Source organism: Lactuca serriola, chromosome 4 (assembly GCF_051521515.1).
Source record: "Lactuca serriola cultivar US96UC23 chromosome 4, Lser_US96UC23_V15, whole genome shotgun sequence".
Classification (NCBI taxonomy): domain Eukaryota; kingdom Viridiplantae; phylum Streptophyta; class Magnoliopsida; order Asterales; family Asteraceae; genus Lactuca; species Lactuca serriola.
In genome coordinates this window covers 369882518-369901375 of record NC_136411.1, presented here as the reverse complement: position 1 = coordinate 369901375, position 18858 = coordinate 369882518, and the positions used below count along the sequence as shown (strand labels likewise).

Here is an 18858-nt window from a genome sequence, read left to right as displayed (position 1 = left end):
TATTTATATATTGTAGCTAGTTTATTTGTCAATTAATTTGTGTAACATCATTTTTATCAGCGCTTTCACTAATTTATCTAACATCATTTTTATGGCTAGCAGCTTTCACGTTAAATATACGAATGTTAATTAGGGGGCCGGTGACACCCAACTTGTCACGTTATAACTCATTCTAAAACAATATCCGGTTACTTGTTATCGCCAACAAAATTTCAACTTCTATATATAATTATACAATTTATACAAATATGGTAATTTCCCATTAACAAAATTGAGATGCCTTATTAAGTATCATGTGGAAATTATGGGGTTCTGTCGATGATTAATATCACTATGTCTATACTATTTTTATGGGTCCCATCTTCATTTCTGCTCAAATATGTTTCTCTGCTAACCTTCAAACAACGTGTGCCTTGTGAATCTTGAAGACATACTTTATGCAGTTATGCTTCGCATGTCTATTTTCTATTTTTGCTATTAGTTGACCACTTGATCCTAACAAGAATATATATCGAATCTTTGATCCTTACAACTACAAAACACAGACTAACACCCACACACATACATACATACATACATACTAAAATGTACCTCAATCATCTCCTCTTTCTATTCATCCTTCGACTTGTTTTTATTGTCGAAGGGAGCTTACCAGCTCCCTACTACCCGATCGACCACATCGCAGTTAACTGTGGGTCGATTGGGAACTCGTCCGCACTCGACGGACGAGATTGGACTGATGATTCCAGTCTCTCGAGGAACCAAGCTCGTAACTCGATCAGTACGAGAGCCGTCCACACCTCTCTTTCTGGCGACCCGGTCCCGTATTTAACTGCACGGGCCTCCCATTCACCATTCTTTTACACGTTTAAACTCCATCCTGGGCCTAAATTCATCCGGTTACACTTCAATCCCGCGTCCTATATCGGGTTCGAAACATCTACCGATTTGTTCACGGTCCAAGCCGGACCATACAAACTCCTACACAACTTTAGTGCTTCGATAACTGCTCGAGCCCTCGGTGTGATCTCGTTCTCGAAAGAGTTTTGCGTAAGCGTAGATGAAAATCGTGAATTAACCATAACAATCTCTTCGAGTTATGGTAAAGTTTATGGTTTCGTGAATGGGATTGAAATCGTCTCGATGCCTTCCGGTCTGTATTACACACCGGAAGGCAAACTGGGGCCGGAAGTCATTGGACCTCACCGATATAACTTCTACATCGACAACAACACCGCACTCGAGGCGGTTCACCGATTGAACACCGGTGGAACCGCCATTTCTCCGGTCGAAGACACAGGAATGCTCCGACGATGGTCAAAAGACTCCGATTACTTATCGGAGAAGAACAAAGTTTCACCGGTTTACCATGCTACTACCATGATCAAGTACACAAACTCACCGTCATTTTCCGCACCTCTTAAGGTCTACCAAACATCATGGTCAACCAAAGGCAAGAAATCAACAACTTTTACGTGGAAATTACCGGTCGATTTCGGATTCCGGTATTTAATTCGGATTCATTTTTGTCAATATGAACCCGTGAAGAGAAGTAATGGAGAATTTGATGTCATTGTCAACAACCAAATAGCCGAGAAAAATGTTGATGTCAGCAAATGGAGTGGCGGGTATGGGATCGCGGTTTATAAAGATTACGTGACAACAATGAGAGGGGATAAAACGAACGGTATGTCTGATCTTTCAATCGTTATCTTTTCAAAAAACGGCTTAACTGAAAGTAAGTTAAACGGGTTAGAAATCTTCAAATTAAGTAACCCGGACGATAGTCTCGCGGGTTCAAACCCTTCGTTTCCACCAAATTCATCGCCAAATTGGTTACCAAAATTACCAATTTTTGGCACCCTAAACGTGATAGCGACAAAATTCATCGCTATAGTTACAGCATTAAACATAATTGTGTACATCCAACGATGGTTTTGGGAGGAAAAGCTCGGGAAAAAGAACGTTTCAACCCCATCGACATCCGGGGAGACTTCGCGTTGTTTCTCGTTATTAGAAATCAACGAAGCGACCCGTGATTTTGACGAGGCATTAGTGATCGGGATCGGCGGTTTTGCAAAAGTTTATAAAGGAGTGATTGATGGCGGGAAAACGGTCGCTGTTAAACGAATGAGTTCGAGATCGAAAGAAAACACGATAGAGTTTTGGACGGAAATTCAAATGATTTGTCGGCTTCGACACAATCATCTTGTTTCACTCATTGGATATTGCCACGATGGAACAGAGATGATCCTTGTTTACGAATATATGCCACACGGGACACTAGCTGAACATCTTTTTAACCTTGGTGAAGACCAAACTAACCGATTCGAGTCACTTCCGTGGGACCAACGGCTCAAGATTTGCGTAGGCGCAGCTCGTGGGCTCGACTACTTACATACCGGGACACATCACGGTGTGATTCACCGTGATGTAAAAACATCGAATATTTTACTCGACGAGGATTTCGTCGGGAAAATTTCGGATTTCGGGTTATCGAAAGTCGAAAACACGAGCCGAATTTTACAAAAATCTTACGTTAGCACAAATATAAAAGGAACGGTTGGATACCTCGACCCGGACTACTTTTTGTCCCGTAAGTTATCAAGAAAATCCGATGTGTACGCGTTTGGTGTGGTGTTATTTGAAGTTTTATGTGGACGGCCCGCGGTGGACCCCAGGCTCGAAGAAGACCAACGCAGTCTCGCGATATGGGCCCGCCAAAGTATCCGCGAGGGCAAAATGGACCAAATTATCGACCCGAATCTACGAGGCGAAATCTCGCCTCGTTGTTTGAAAATATTTACGGATTTAGCGGAAAAATGCACGGAAAATCAACCGAAAAGAAGACCAAGCATGGCTAGTGTAATCTCGGGCCTCGAATTTGCAATTGAGCAACAAGAAAGAGGAGATTGGTTCATGCCCGAAGAACAATATTTAATATCTCCAAAAGGAACATCAAAAAAGAGTTTAAAGCCGAAAAGATTGAAGAGTTGGAGATGGGATTTGCTTTGGAACGGGTCAAAAACCGCAAAATTGGACTCGTTTGTCTCGGTGAGTAGCTCGAAGACAACCGACGACGGTTTTCGCCGGTTTCTTCTTTCTGAAATTCACTCGGCCACAAATGATTTTGATGAAAATCTCATTGTGGGGTCCGGTGATTTTAGCATCGTGTATAAGGGTTACATCGATTATGGAAGTCGAGTGGTTGCCATGAAGCGATTCAAGAAGTTCTTGATTGAAAACTGGTTGAAAAAACCCGAAATCGTGCATGAATTTGGCAAAGAAATCGAGACATTAGCTCAATTTCGTGACACCCATTTGGTTTCATTGATTGGGTATTGCTACCATAAGTCAGAGATGATTCTTGTTTATGAATATATGGTAAACGGTAGCTTACGTAGTCATCTTTATGGCACCCAAATCAGCGATCCACTCACTTGGAAACAAAGACTTCGGATTTGTATCGATGCAGCACAAGGGTTAGCATTTCTTCATACAGTTGGTGGGCAACCCGTTCTTCATCGCGACGTCAACCCAGGAAACATTTTGTTGGATGAAAAATGGGTGGGAAAGGTTTCTGATTATGGTTTTACAAAGGTGGGTCCACTTTATGCTGTTTCGGATAATCTCACTGGGGTTATAGGCAACTGCTTAGGGTACTTGGATCCTGAATTAATGTTTGCTAATAGCACAAAACCGAATGAAAAATCTGATGTTTATTCATTTGGGTTAGTGTTGTTAGAAGTATTATGTGGTCGAAAGCTAGAAGATCACACGCTTCAAAGAGATCAAGTGTTCTTAAGAAGCTGGGTGAAGAGTAATATAGCGAAAGGGACGATTCATAAGACGATTGACCCGAGTTTAAAGGGGAAAATAGCACCTGAAAGCTTGAAAGAGTTCATCAAGATTACTGAGCGTTGTTTGGTTGACCAGAGCAATGAACGACCATTGATGAGTGAAGTTGTTAAAGCCCTTAGATTTGCAGTTCAACAACAAGATGTTGCTAAATTTAGTAATGGCAGTTCGGTTTCCAAAAACATGTAAACCATTTTTTTGTACTTAATCAACTTAAATGATGTTTGTAATTGTTGATGTATATAACTATATATAAGATTGTTTTTTAGAGTAATAAACCATCGAATGAAATTAAATAAACGTTCTATATTTATATTTTAATAAATAATTTTTTTATGTTATTTATCAATTGTAAAATGAAAAATATTTGTAGCTAAAAGAATAAAAGCAAATAAGTAAAAACAGTATGGCTTAACTCATGAAGTCATTATATACTATTAAGTACAAAAAAAAAAAAGAAGTAGAAGAAGAAAAGAAAAAAAGTGTTTTTCATGGATTATTTGAAGATTTTAAGTTTTAAGAAGAAAAAAAGTCTTTTTGCTCAACTGAATAAATAAAAACACAGTTTTAACTACTACCTTTCAGTTACTTTTGTCAAATAAGTGAAATATATAAAACTTAAAATGACAAAAATAAACAATATCTAACTTCAAACTATGGCCAATCGACTCTATATTATACAAAACCCCTTGGATACAAATGTTGTTCTAAAAATACATACAATCTTTGGAAACAAGAGATTATCGACTCCTCGGTTAACTTTTTCTCCGAGCTCTCAATTGCATCCAAAAATATGTCAATCACTTGTGGATTTTACTTTTTACTATTGCCATGGGGTTAAAAAGATCAATTTTCACTCGACCCTCCAATAGTCAAACTCAAAAGTCAAATTTACACTTCTCCATTTTGGGTAACTTGCAATTGCCGCCTTACAAGTGCAGTGTAAATCCCGTTCATGTTAAGAAGCTCTTCGTGGGTCCCACTTTCTGCAATCTGCCCATCGGAAATCACCGCCACCGTGTCGGCGCTTTTCACCGTCGACAGCCGGTGAGCTATCACTAACACCGTCCTTCCTTGCATTAACGAGTCCATCGCATCCTATTCATACAAAAAACACGAACACCCAAAAAATCAACCATTAGCAAAACTCTAGGATTCATACAACTGCGTGAAATTGTGTTTGTATGTGTGTCACCTGAACGAGATATTCGCTTTCTGCATCTAAAGCGCTTGTGGCTTCATCCAATAGCAAAACTCTAGGGTTCATCAAGAGCGCTCTAGCGATTGCAATTCGTTGTTTTTGACCTCCCGACAACCGTAATCCACGTTCTCCAACCACCGTTTGGTATTTCTCCGGAAACGACGACACAAAATCATGGGCATTCGCCATTTTCTGTTTTCATAAGCTCGAAACGTATAATTTTCTGAAAAAAGAAAAAAAAAACAATTGAACTGAAAGAAAAGAGCACAACCCTTACAGCAACGTTTTCGATTTCAGAACTGGTGGCTTTTCCATCGAATCCGTACGCAATGTTATCTTCTATAGAACAGTTGAACAGAACAGGCTCCTGGCTCACTATACTCACCTTAAATACAGCAAGAAAAAGATGGGATTTTTTTTTCACAGATGTGGAGAATGTAAGGTTTTATAACGTGAATTGGAGGATTAGATTTACCTTTTTGTGTAGAAATTCGTGTGATATTTCGGGTAATGGAACTCCGTTTAGCAAAACCTTTCCGTTTGATGGATCGTAAAACCTTTCGATCAAATTCGCGATGGTTGTCTATGGAGAAACGAGTTTGTGATCAAGACTTGATGGCTTAAAATTCTTAAACAAAGATAATTACAATAATGATCCCTATGATATACCAATAAATGCAGGTTCAGTCCACCTTCTTTTTTTGTTCCAAAGTTGTTGGTTTTTGTTCTGAGAATGGTCTTCACCCATCAAAATGACCATTTTAACCTTAAGGGTAAAAAAGTCATTATACATGAGCCAAAAACTATTCTCATTTCTCGAAACAAAAACCAAAGTTAGGGACTTAGGGGCAACTTTAGGACCAAAAAAAAAACATGGACCGAACCTACAACTTTTGATATACCACAAGGACCATTCTTGTAATTTACATTTAAAAACAAATATAACAATTTTCACAATACCTTTCCGCCACCACTGGGACCCACCAAGGCTACTTTCGAACCTGGTCTCAATTTTAGTGTTATCCCCTGTACACAAAAAATTCGTGAGAATCTGTATGTTATATATGAAAAAACAGGTTGTATATGAAAAAACAGGTTGTACTGTGTCTAACAATGTAAGACTGTGATTCTGATGTCAACTAACATAAAAAAACAATGGTCAAATTATTTGAATTTATATTTATTTACCTTAAGTACCATATGATTGGGTCGAGAAGGATAAGCAAACCAAACATCATCGAGTTCAACATCTCCATCTGGATCACTACAATTAAAAAACCATAATCAAACAAAAAGTAACAACCACATGTCCACGTGGCATAAACACACACACACACAATACACACCCAACGGGGCATTGGGTCCCGGGTTTGGCCAAGCTGGACACACGATCTAGAAGCTGGAAAACTCTCCTACTTGCTCCAGCAGCTTTCATGGCAGTTGTATATAATCCTGATAATGAAGATATCGAAGACCCAACTGCAATTTTGATATTTTGGTTATTTTGAGTCAAAATAAAGAAAAAAGATTATTGAGACAAATAAAAGGAATAATACCTGTGAGGCTGTAGAGAATGAATGATGTAAGCGAGCCAGCTGTCATCGCGCGTGTAATAGTCAAGTAAGCTCCATATATCACCACTGTGATCACTGACAATGTTGATGCTCCACTCATACCACCAGAAAATATACCCGTGACTTTCTGTCAAATAAATAAGTAATTATAAGACACTGGTTGATTGTTGTTGATTGAGTCAGATCCATCAAACAGTCTGAATCTGACTGAATCAGGCTCATCCTCTTACATAAGGTTGTTTCTTTTCTAGACCGAATAAAACCGTCTAAACAAGACTAATGTACTGTTTGTTTTTTCGAAACGAAAATGTCTGAAGTCTGCGAACCACCTCTGCAACCCTCTGTAGCAGAAGAGGTGGACCAAACAGCTGCAGCATTTAATAAAAAATTTGCTTGTTTTTTAACGTCTGCAAACTGCTGCAGTAAGTTAAAGTAAGGTGTGAAGAGGTTTGAAGCAGTTGGTCTACTACTGCGCCACGCAGCACACAAGTAGCAGTTTTTAAGTCAGAAGTCTTCTGAAAAACAAACAGCTGCGAAGGGCCAAGTGTTGCGCGTATGCTGCGCGGCGCAGCAATAAGTGGTCTGAAGTGGTTTTTTAGAAAAAACAAATAGCACCTAAATGACTATTTTACCCTTACATTTCAAAAGAAGGATGTAATACAGAAAGTCAAGAAAATGAGACTTTTCCTATTGAGTCAAACAAAGGCTTACTGCTTGTCGTAGGCCAAGGTTTAAGGTCTCATCAACTTTTTCAGAGTAGGTTGAAATCGCATAAGATTCTTGTGCAAAAGATCTCACTGTTCGAATGGCTCCAAAAGATTCCTGTAGGTCAAATTTACGTTTTAACAATTTATACAAAAAGTCAACCAAAAATTTATAAAATTTAAAAGAATTAAACAAACCTCGGCAATTGAGGCAGCAACTGCAGCTGCAGCTTGTGTTGCATGAGACAGTTCTCGAAGGTACCTTCCAAAGTAGCGCACAGCTACCGATATTATTGGTACAACAACCAAAGCCAACACTTCACAAAAAAAATAATAAAAAAATAAAAAAATCTGTCAACCATAAGTTATATAATTTTAGGCGGTGTTTTTTTCGATAATGAGAATCCAAAGGGCATTAATGTCTTTTGCACAGACGAGATATCGAGAGCGAATCTCTGCCCCATCTTTTTGAGTGAATAAAAAATTGCAATTTCCAACGCGTCTGGTCCAATGCATGGCAAACACAGTATTATACTGTCTTTCTATATGTAACAAATGGGACCTAACATTATAGAGTTAATAACATTTTTGGTCCTTAATAATAGCGGATTTTTACAATTTGGATCCCAAAAACTTTTCTTTTGCAATTTTGGTCCGCATTTGAGGTTTTTGTAACGATTTGAATTATTATATTTTATCCTTTAAGTATAGCTGATTTTTGCAACTTTGGTCCCAAAAATGTAGTCATTTTCTTAGAACAGTGACAAAAATCAGATATACTTGGAGATTAAAGTATAGCTAGTTTTTGCAAATTTGGTCCAAAAAATAGTCATTTTATCGGAAAAGGACCAAAAAGTGCTACAAAAAGTTAAAATGAGGACCAAAATTGCAAGAGAAATCTATCTGGGATCAAAATTGCAAAACTGAGCAATCCTCAAAATGTAATTTACTCAAAATGATATTACAAGACCGAAAATTTACATGTTAGCTTCCATGAAGAAGAGAACATGAAGCCAAGACCAATAAATGCTGTAGTCAAATTTCGAAGTGCCTCAGAGAGATTAGTAGTTGCAGCATTTTTTATAATTTGTGTGTCTTCAGATAATCGACTGAGTAATTCTCCTGTTCTAGTAACATCATAGAAAGCTATTTCCTGTTAAAAAAAAAAAAAAAAAAAAAAAAAAAAAAAAAAAAAAGTTGCATATTTTACTAATAATAAAAAAATTGGAAGTACATTGCTATTAAACATCAAGAAACTCACTTGCTGCATAAGGTGGCTGAACAAATCCTTTCTCAAACGAGCAACAACCCGTTCACTAGCGGAAGAAAACAACCATGCCCGGAGCGCTGTTGAGAATGAACTAAGACCAAAAAGTTACATATAATTACATAAATGCCATTCCAAGAGCAATTTAAGTTTTATGTGATTTAAATGGGAAAAGAAACACACCCGACAACAACCACCAACACAACGGCTAGTATAGTGTCCTTAACAGCATTCAGAGCTTCAGTTTGCTCTTCGGGTGTCTTTATGTCTCTTGATACAATGTCGATAATCCTCCCACCAAAAGATGGCTGATAACATCATATAACACGCTTTACAATTCGTTAAAATAAATTTTAACGTTTTTTTTTTAATCGTTTCTTTTAGATTAATTCTATCGACTTGGAAAGTGGCGTACTATAAGCAGACTTGAAGTTGAAGCTATCAATAGAGCAATTGTTGCAATGATGAGCCTCCCTGCATCAGGTTTTGCCTACATTGTAAGTAAAAGACAATGATTGTTAAATCTTACAATATGGCATGACACAAGTTGTACTGCATTGGACTGGGACTGACATGACATGACAGAACAGGTTGTATGGAACTAACTTGACATGAGAAAACAAGTTGTATTGCATTGGCATGGGTCAGGTGACCTAACCTGACAGAACAAGTTGTACTGCATTGGACCAGGACTCACATGACATGACAGAATAGATTGTATTGAATTGGACTGGACTGGACTTGGGATAAGCATGACATGACATGACAAATTATATTGATTGGACTGAATGACATGAAAGAACAGGCTATACTGAATTTGGAAATTTGGACTCATACTGACATGACATGACAAAATAAATTGTACTCCATTTGTCTCGGACTAATGTCAATGGGACAAAAATTGCATTTTTTGACCCTGTCAAAAATCTATGCAAAAGACGATTACGCCCTTCTCGTAAAAGTGATCGAAAATAGTCCTAGAAAGTTTGCCTAGTGGGCTAGTTCACTATAACAAACACAATATAGCCTAATTGTTGTTTATGGAAATTGTGTACTTACCAAAAGTAGAACTCTGGAAAATCCAACATTTGCTGCCTAAATTCATGATAAAAGTAATGTTTTTTAACTGCATAAGGAAAAATATATAGAATCGAAAACAAAAAACGATGATCACCTGTATTGCGTCTCCGTACTCGAGGTCTGTTGCTGGACCATTTGATGACCCGACTTCATTCTCATTTCTCTTGACCTAAAATCAAGAAATACTAATTAATTGATTGTGTTCCATAATGAAATTCGAAGTTAATGCAACTGAAAAAAGCAAGCACTGATCAACTATGATCTCGTTTTGATAAATTTAGGGATAGAGAAAGAAATACAACGGAAACAGACGTAATTGGTGTAAAAAACAAAAAGGGAATCTTACATTTTTTCTGATTAGAGGAACTCTGTCACCTCCGGAAGAGATGATCGATCGGCTTGTCCAATCCAAATGCTTGTTCTTCCCCATTTCACAAGATTTCAATAAACCCTAAAGAAACATGGAGTTTGCAGGGTTGTTGGAAATGTTTAATAATAAAAAAGAAAAAAGAATCGATTCGCTTGATCAAGAACACATCAATGAACGCAACGCGGCATGTTTTTGGGAATGTTGACTTTTGTTCAGTCGTCTAGAAAAGACATAAAAAAGTTGTTTGGTAGGTAACCACATCAGATTCTCTTTTTCAGTTTTTTCTTGGAATCTTGTAAATAATATTTTCCAAAACATTACTTGGTATTTGACAGCTATTAAAGTTTCTATGTGTTTCCATTTGGTTTTATTTTGAAAGGCATTGGGGGAGTAGGGGTCGTTAACACACTCGCCAAGGTCGCCAAATACCGCTCCCCCCGCTCCCTAGCTTGCGCTAAGGGGGCTCGCCAAGGAGACTCGCAAAGGGAGGCCTGACAATCATGTCGTGTTCGGGTTTGCAGATTACGGGTTGAAGGGTCAAAACACACCAACCCAAACACAACTCATTTAACCATACAAGTCATGGGTTGGCGAGTTTGAAACATAAACTCATATATGACCAGTCAACCTACTTATTTATGCGCATTCATAGGTTGGCAGGTTCGTGGATCAGATTTGAGTTCGTTGGTTCGTAGGTCAAATTCTATAAATAAAATTGATAATTAAACATCTTGGTAGGACTCGACTATGCATTCTTATTATAACGACGCATACACACTTCACTTTTTGGATAAAAACAAAATTTGTATAGAAGTGCAGCTTGTAATAGGAAGAAGCTGAGAGAAAAGAAGCTTGTAATCGGAAGACTGAGAGAAAAGAACAACTTAAGCAGCATACCAGAGGTCCAGTAATCTGAAGTCAATACTTAATCGCATGTTGGATTGTAGCAAATCGATTGCCTATTGTATTCTTCATTCAAGCATGACTCACGTTAGGCATCGACGTCGTTCGACTTCAGTGATTTAATCGTTCATGTCGTCGTTTTTCGTGAGTTCGTTCATCACATAGGGGAGAGGGGAGACCGAGAGAGGGCTTATTCGATTTTGTTTGTGAGATTATTTAGGGAAAACGAGTTGCAAATCAGCAAATGGTTACCCACAGGTCAAATGGTCAATGGTATACTACATTTAAAAAATATATAATTTTTTTATTAAAATTCTAAACGGGTTGGCGGGTATATTTTTTTAGAAACTCATATATGACATGTTTAATAAACAGGTTGGAGGGTTGAAAAACTCAACCCAAGCTCGTTTATATCGTGTCGTGTCGCGGATCGCGTCGAGAATTGTTAGACCGGTAATGGAGATGTGTGTTCTGATTGGTGTTTATCATTTTTCATTTCTTATTTCTTTTTAATTTATAAAATCAAACCTATTAAATTGGCATACTATCACTCCTTATCTTTTTTGTGCTAAACATGTTAAGCTTAAGTGGCTTTAAAATAAATTAAAAAATCATACGTGCCAATGTGCTAAGAGTGATATCACTTCCTCCAGCCTAAGTGTTTAGTTTTGATGTTACTATATGTATCATCTACTTATATAAATTGTTGAATCATGGGGTATACATCATCACCCGCTAACATAGGAGTACATGAAGCAATTTACGGTATGTATAGAATTAACCTTTAGTTTTTGCAATTTTACTTGGTTTTCAAAATTATCTAAACTTATTATTATACATCTGATTAAGAGGATGTTTGGGATTACTTTTTAGCTTCAAAAGTTCTTTTTGCCAAAGAACTCTTGGTAAAAGAAGTTTTTTAAATTATGTTTGGATTAGCTTTTGAGGGGCAAAAAGAACATTTAATGTTGTTGAGTGGGGAGAGTGTTTAATGATTGGTAAGTTTAAGGGTATTAATGTAATTTACTTTCTATTTGTTTCAATAGTCACAAAAAATCACGTTTCCATGACTTTTGAAAGAGGAGGATTTTATTCTTTGCCAAAAGTTATTTCAAAAGATCTTTTATAACTTCCCAAATAACTTTTAGATTTTTTTGACTTTTCATAAAAGTAAAAAGTCTAAAAGTTGTTTAAAAAACAATCTCAAACACCCTCTAAATGTTTTATTAACTTTGCATATATAATTTTTGTTTAAAAATAATATTTTGTTAATTAGGAAATACCTTACGTGACTTTAACATTATAACACTTATACCACATTGGTGCTATTATATTTATCTCTTTCTCTCGCATAGAAAATCAAACACTCAATCATTCACACATAGGAGTACAACTAGCAAATATAGGTACATATATAATTAACCTAACCGGGTAACTCATTTTCTTTTTCTACTACATTCATCCTTTTAAAAAAGTCACCGCCTTCAACACACACACATACTCTCTCTCTCTCTCTCTCTCTCTCTCTCTATATATATATATATATATATATATATATATATATATATATATATATATATATATATATATATATATATATATATATCAAACACACACACACACATTGGAGATCCAAAGGAGTTGTCGAAACCACCACCGTCCCTAATCCACAATCATAATCCTACATACCCCCTTAAAGATAACCACCCCCGTTGTTTCATAATTCATTTTGATTTTAAATTTTGGTCCCTTACAAGACAACCACCCGACTGTTGAATCTTGTTCTTTGTGTTCATTTCAATCTTTGGATCCACCACTATCCATTAAGATGATAGTTGGACTTTTTTTTATCTAGATTAAACCATCGCCAAAGCTCGTAACATCTTTTCAGACAAATCACCACTATTGCAAACCCTAGTTGTCGTCGTTGTAGCTTTGGAGATTTATAGGGGTGTGTTTGTTGATTTTCAGATCCGAAAATTTGTAGGTGTATGTTGATTTCCATGTTTTGTCGGTGTATGCAACGATTTCCATATCTAATTTGTGTATATCAATTTCCAGGTGTGTATGTTTGTGTCGATTTCCATGAGTGTGTATTATGTCTATTTCCATATATACACATGTGTTTGTGTCGATTTTCAGATCTTTAGGTGTGTGTTGATTTCCATAACTGGTGAAGGCGTCGAAGGGTGGTGGTGGTGGTGGTAGCGGACGGTAGTGATAGAGAGTGGTTTGTTTTCTTGAGTGTATGTTTATGTGTTTGTTTTCATGAAGATGTGTGTATATGTGTTTGTGGTGTTCATGAAGATGTTCATGTATGTGTGTGTTCACAAAGAACAAACCTAGATGGATGGTGAAGGTTGGTAGGGAGGAGGGTTTTCTTTTAATTTTTTTTAATCGAAAAATAAATAAACAATATACAAAAAAAATGTAAAATGAATAAAAAGGTATAGAAAAATCATTTTTTATGCAATAAGGTCCAATCACACTAAAAATAAAACAACAAAACCAAACACATAGTGTGTATCATAATTGTTCTCACTGTGCCTCTTTTGATAAACTATATGACAATAGCGTAATTTTGTCTAAATAATATGATATTATCAACCCACTCAATAAAATGGGGTGATATGTTCAATTATATTTAATCCATGCATTTGCAAAGAAATGTTGAGTTTTGTACATCATTATGATTACCTCTCTTCGGTTAAATAAGGATATAAAAATCAAATATTTTTTTTTCTTACTATATGTATAAAAAAATAAGTAGAGATATCACCTCTCATTAATAAAAGCTATAATTTAGTCGAATTCATTATTGGCTGATAGGTGCTTATACTTTTAATGTGTTTATGAAATTTTAGAGTGTTAGAGAATCTCTTTTCTTATTGTGGTCACATATGATTGTGTTTTAGGTTACGATAATTATAGGTCGTCAGTGGGGTGTTTAGATTGCTTATTTAAATTGTTTATTGCCTTTTTACCAATTTAAATCAAACATTTTCAATTTTTTTTTTGTTAATTAGTATTTAAGTCACCTTGCACGTTGTACTGGATAACTCATTTATAATTAGTAAAAATGAAAACTATAAAAAAAATGTAAGGGACCAAAACATAATTTTGAAGTCGTGAGGGTAACTCCTTTGCAATTCATATATAAAATATGATTTTTAAATGTCAACGGTTCATATCATATCAAGTGCACCACAAAAGTATCAAAACAAAATTTCAATCCAAATAATAATGTATAGAAGAACTGGAAAAGAAAAAGCTTGAAAGCATATCTTAAGGAAAGTATAAAAACGGAAACTATAAAGAAAATATGTGAGGGAAAAAAAACGTCAATTTAATGCATGGGGTAACTCCTTTAAAATTTGTATATAGAATGTAATTTACAAATGTCAACAATCCACATATATCACGATAATGATTATATCATATCAAGTAGACCGCAACAGTATCAAAATAAAGTTTTGATCCAAAACATTATGTATTAAGGAGACGGTCGAAAATAAGACTTGAAAGTGACCAATAACATAACTTTAAAATATAGAAATGGACCCAATCATAACTTATAAAATACCAGTTATTTAATTTTAAAGTTAGGAATGATAAAAACTATTAAATCATTGAGGGGAAAATATATAAATATAAAAATCTGTTATGGGCAGAGACAAAATTTATTTTTCTAAATAGATGTTGATTTTACATTTTGTATTATATGATGTCAAAGTAGTAATTTAATTTGTATTTAAGCATTTTTACTCTAGAAATAACAAGGAAAAATGAATAGTAATTGTCTCTTCCAAATAGTTTTTAGTAATATATATATATATATATATATATATATATATATATATATATATATATATATATATATATATATATATATATATAACTCTGTTGTCACTCCCGATTTCAAAGGCAATTACAAGACTTTGAGAATTAGAATCTCTTGCATATAATACTCTATCAGGGTGAGTAACCATATTATTTTTCTAATAAATGTCATCGAGATATGTGATTATTATTGTGTTATGTGATAAATCATAAATACAATATAATGGTTATTATGGAATAATATATTATGAGTTAAAAGCTTATAGGGTTGTATATAGTTGAGAGTTGTATCTAACTGGTATCACTAAGTTTTATAACAAGTTATTGCTATGTGGAGTAATGAGTTGATTTAGCTTAATTATACTTAAGTTATGCTACATGAGTTAAATAACTAGTTTAGTTATATTTGTTATGAGCTATGAAGTGTTGGTGTAGTTGTTTATGGCTATTAATTAGTAGTTAAATAACTAGTTTAGTTATATTTGTTATGAGCTATGAAGTGTTGGTGTAGTTGTTTATGGCTATTAGTTATAGTGAATCGATGTAATGGTTTTAATGATTGGAATGTACGTAGATGGTTTTAGTTGATGAATATTGTATTATATAAGTTGGTTATCTAAGTTGTGTGAACAGTTATGCTAATGCAACAATGTAGGTCATTGAATAGTTACAGTTAAATATAACTATCATATCTGTCTAAAGTATGGAACCAAGATTTAGTATAGCTGAGCGGTTATAATAGAGTATCATTATAACAATGTTTATAGTTATTAGTATACGATGATAACCTTAGTGGTCGTAATATCATCATTAGTGAATTGGAGGTCAATGACAACGTTGTTGGCCGTAATGATATACTTGTATATTTTTATCAAAGTAAGGTGAAAGTCATGGTGGTCGTAATATCATTGTTAGTGCATTTCAAGTCAATGACGGCCTTGTTGGTCGTAACACTACATTTTTACATTGTTATTTGAGTACGGTGGTAGCCTTGGTGGTTATAATACCCTCATTAGAGAAACACAAGTCAATGGTAATCTTGATGGTCGTAATACCATACTTGTATGTTGTTATTGGAAAGTGGTGGTAGCCTTGGTAGTCGTAATACCATCTTTTGAGAAATACAAGTCAATGGTATCCTTAATGTTCTTAATAATATATGTGTACATGAATATGTTGCATAGGTAGCCTTAATGGTTGTAATACCATTAGGGAAATATTATTTAGACATAGTTGTAGCCCATTGGGTTGTAATATCATGGGGAAAAGTTACTAGAGTATAATTATAACTTAAGTCGTTGTAAATCTACTAAGGAGGGCTAATGGTTAAAATAATAGTTTGAGTAGTTGTAAACCTATACATTTAGGAATTTATGAAAAAAAATACTCAACATGGGTATATACTATGTTTATCGATAGGTGCCATGGAGTTTGTATTGATTTGTTGATATATATATATATATATATATATATATATATATATATATATTTGTTTATTTATTACATTCGTTGTTGAGGTTACTGATTAAGTTTTTATAACTTATACTTTATTGTTATTATGTGCCTTTCAAATTCATAAATATTCAGTGGAGAAGTATGAAGTTTGGTGCGACCGACTCAGATCATATTATTTATTTGTGTATGCCAAAAGGGTTTTTAGCTCGGTGATACCAAGTGCTGCCCTCCTTCCATGATGTCGATGGTTCAAGTATCATCTGTGACATAGGTGATTTAAGAGTAGTTTAATAGTATGTTAAATTTACCGTTCAAAAAAATATTTTGATTCATGATCTAGATCATCAAGAGGTTGTTATCCAACTAATGAATGATTATTTGTAACCCTAATATCATGATTTGGATTGTACGTTAGCAGATTTACTTTGCATGACTTCTTTACCATTTCATTTGTTTTCGTTTTACTAAAAACTAATTTTATTTATTTAATCAGTTAGTACTAAATTAATGACTTAGATGAACTAACTTTTGTCGTGATTGAATTAAAATTGTTCTATCTAAGCAAACTTATGATCTAGGTTCAATATTTAGATTTAGATTTGTGATACAACAAAGAATTATAACAAAAACGAAGATCAAAAAGCAAAAAGAAAACCTTACATTTTTCTTCACGAAGGAAACTCCTCCGGTGAACATAATCGACCGGCTTGTCCAATCCAAATATTTCTTCTTCCCCATTTCACAAGCTTGGCAAAAAACCTTAACAAACATAAGAGTTGTCAACAATTGATTATTTGTTCACCTCTAAAACCAATTTGCAGGAAATATGTTTTAAGACCAGAAAGAATTAATTTGCCTTTGATCAAGAACACGTTGAGGAACCGAAAGTTTGATTGTGTTGGGAATGTTTACTCTATGTTTAGGCAATCTTTACTTAAACTAGACAAACGGATGATTGAAGGCTTTATATTGAAATGACATTAGACCGTATTGTATCTTTCCACTCTAAAGATACCTACAAAGTTTGGTTAGTGTGGTAATATATAATTCTATACAAATAGTATCACCAAGACACCGTAAGTATAAGTATGTGTTTGTCATACTAACGCAAAAGATAGTTTATAGCTAATAAACTAGGCAATAGAAAATATATTTGTAAAAAAAAACTAGTTAATAAGCTAGCTACAAAATATAAAATGACATAAAAACAAATAAATTTGATATATTTTGAAATCTCATATTTCTCGTCATATCATATTTGTTCTTTAAACTTTTAAAATGATATCTTTTATCCACAATTTTTATAAATCAATAATGAAACTATTTATAAGATAAATTATAAAATAATATCTAATAAATTCTTATATCATTTGATCTTTTAATAAGGTGAGCAAAAGCCGAAGCGATCTAAAAAAACCGCAACAATCGAAACCGAGAATTAGAAACCGATACAAAACTGATGGTGTGGTTTTTAAAATGGGAAAGCCGATCCAAGTTGATAGTCTCTAAACTGATGGTATTGTTTTTAATTTGTCTTTCTCGTCTCTAAAAAAAATACAAGTACTCGTCAATAAGGCGAACATGTATCTCCCCAACATGATACACTTCAATGAAACCCCTATCATGAATATTCTTGAATCACAATTTTCGGGCTCTTGCGGTTTTAAAACAAAACCACACTAGAAAACCGTATCATTTCATTGTGCGGGTAAAAACAGAAATTGCGGCAAACGAAACAAAAACGGTTGGAAAAAACCACAAAACTACACATCATTGTTTTGTGATTACAAAAACCGATGCATTTGATTTGCGGTTCGGTTTAGGCCTACGACCGTAATTTTAATAGATGATGTTTATTAAAATCATGATCGATTATAATGTGTTTTATAATGATTCTTGGTAAATAAATAGATAAATGTGTAAACCTACGTATTTCTGTTAAATATTTTATATTTTGTTAAATATCTTTATTCACACACCATTTATTTTTAATGAGTAACTACAACATGTTTTTAATTTAGTTATACACTTCAATAATTTAAGTTAATAAAAACACATTTTAAATGAATAAAACACATAAATGCATTTTTTTACCAAAAATGATATAAAGACTTATAGTTATTTTGGTAGTTAAAATAATTTCATAATAATTAAATAGAAAAATAATAATTATTTCCTTCATATAAAAATGGATTTGTATTTGTTAATGAAAAAATAAAACGATAGATCTAGTGATTATGTTGCTTATGTGTAATGTAAAAAAGTCATGGGCAGATCTTATATGGGGCTAGGGGGTTGTGCCTCCCCTCCCTCCACCCCTCCCCCCCCCCCCTTTGATTTTTTTTTTATAGAAATAGTCTCTGTACTTTAGTTTTATACACTTAGGCCAAAAAATATAAAATTTTGACTATGCCCCCCTTTCATCTATTTTTATACAAATTATATTTTCGGCCCCCAAATGAAATATTGAAGCTCCGCTTCTGGTCTAAGTGTTGGCTTGAAGCAATGATGCATTATGTAGCTTTTGAATTATCCATAAAATAAGAAGAATATCATCGTCGGGTCAATTCAGATGTTTAAGTAAAGATGAGTCTCTAATTATGAAA

General features: G+C 34.4%; 2 protein-coding genes across 4 annotated transcripts; one reads left to right on the top strand and one right to left on the bottom strand.

Annotated features, from left to right (window-relative positions):
- The first annotated feature begins 552 nt into the window (after positions 1-552).
- On the top strand, positions 553-4088 carry LOC145097712 (receptor-like protein kinase FERONIA). The gene has a single exon (XM_079035353.1). The coding sequence runs from the start codon at positions 586-588 to the stop codon at positions 4045-4047; it is 3462 nt and encodes a 1153-aa protein (XP_078891479.1). The 5' UTR covers positions 553-585; the 3' UTR covers positions 4048-4088.
- A 414-nt stretch (positions 4089-4502) lies between these two features.
- On the bottom strand, positions 4503-17206 carry LOC145097711 (ABC transporter B family member 27-like). Of its 3 annotated transcripts, XM_079035351.1 has the most exons (19): positions 17109-17206; positions 16913-17011; positions 10031-10135; positions 9779-9853; positions 9664-9699; positions 9020-9094; positions 8788-8912; positions 8599-8698; positions 8319-8490; positions 7536-7654; positions 7345-7455; positions 6616-6760; positions 6406-6538; positions 6248-6323; positions 6020-6085; positions 5535-5642; positions 5337-5444; positions 5054-5251; positions 4503-4956 (listed from the first exon to the last, which is right to left on the bottom strand). In XM_079035351.1, the coding sequence occupies exons 2-19, from the start codon at positions 16988-16990 to the stop codon at positions 4750-4752; spliced, it is 2037 nt and encodes a 678-aa protein (XP_078891477.1). In that variant the 5' UTR covers positions 16991-17011; positions 17109-17206; the 3' UTR covers positions 4503-4749. The 3 variants fall into 3 exon arrangements, with proteins under 3 accessions (XP_078891477.1, XP_078891476.1, XP_078891478.1); XM_079035350.1 differs by lacking the exon at positions 17109-17206 and having other exon boundaries at positions 16913-17028; XM_079035352.1 differs by lacking the exons at positions 16913-17011; positions 17109-17206 and adding an exon at positions 10952-12061.
- Positions 17207-18858: the final 1652 nt, after the last annotated feature.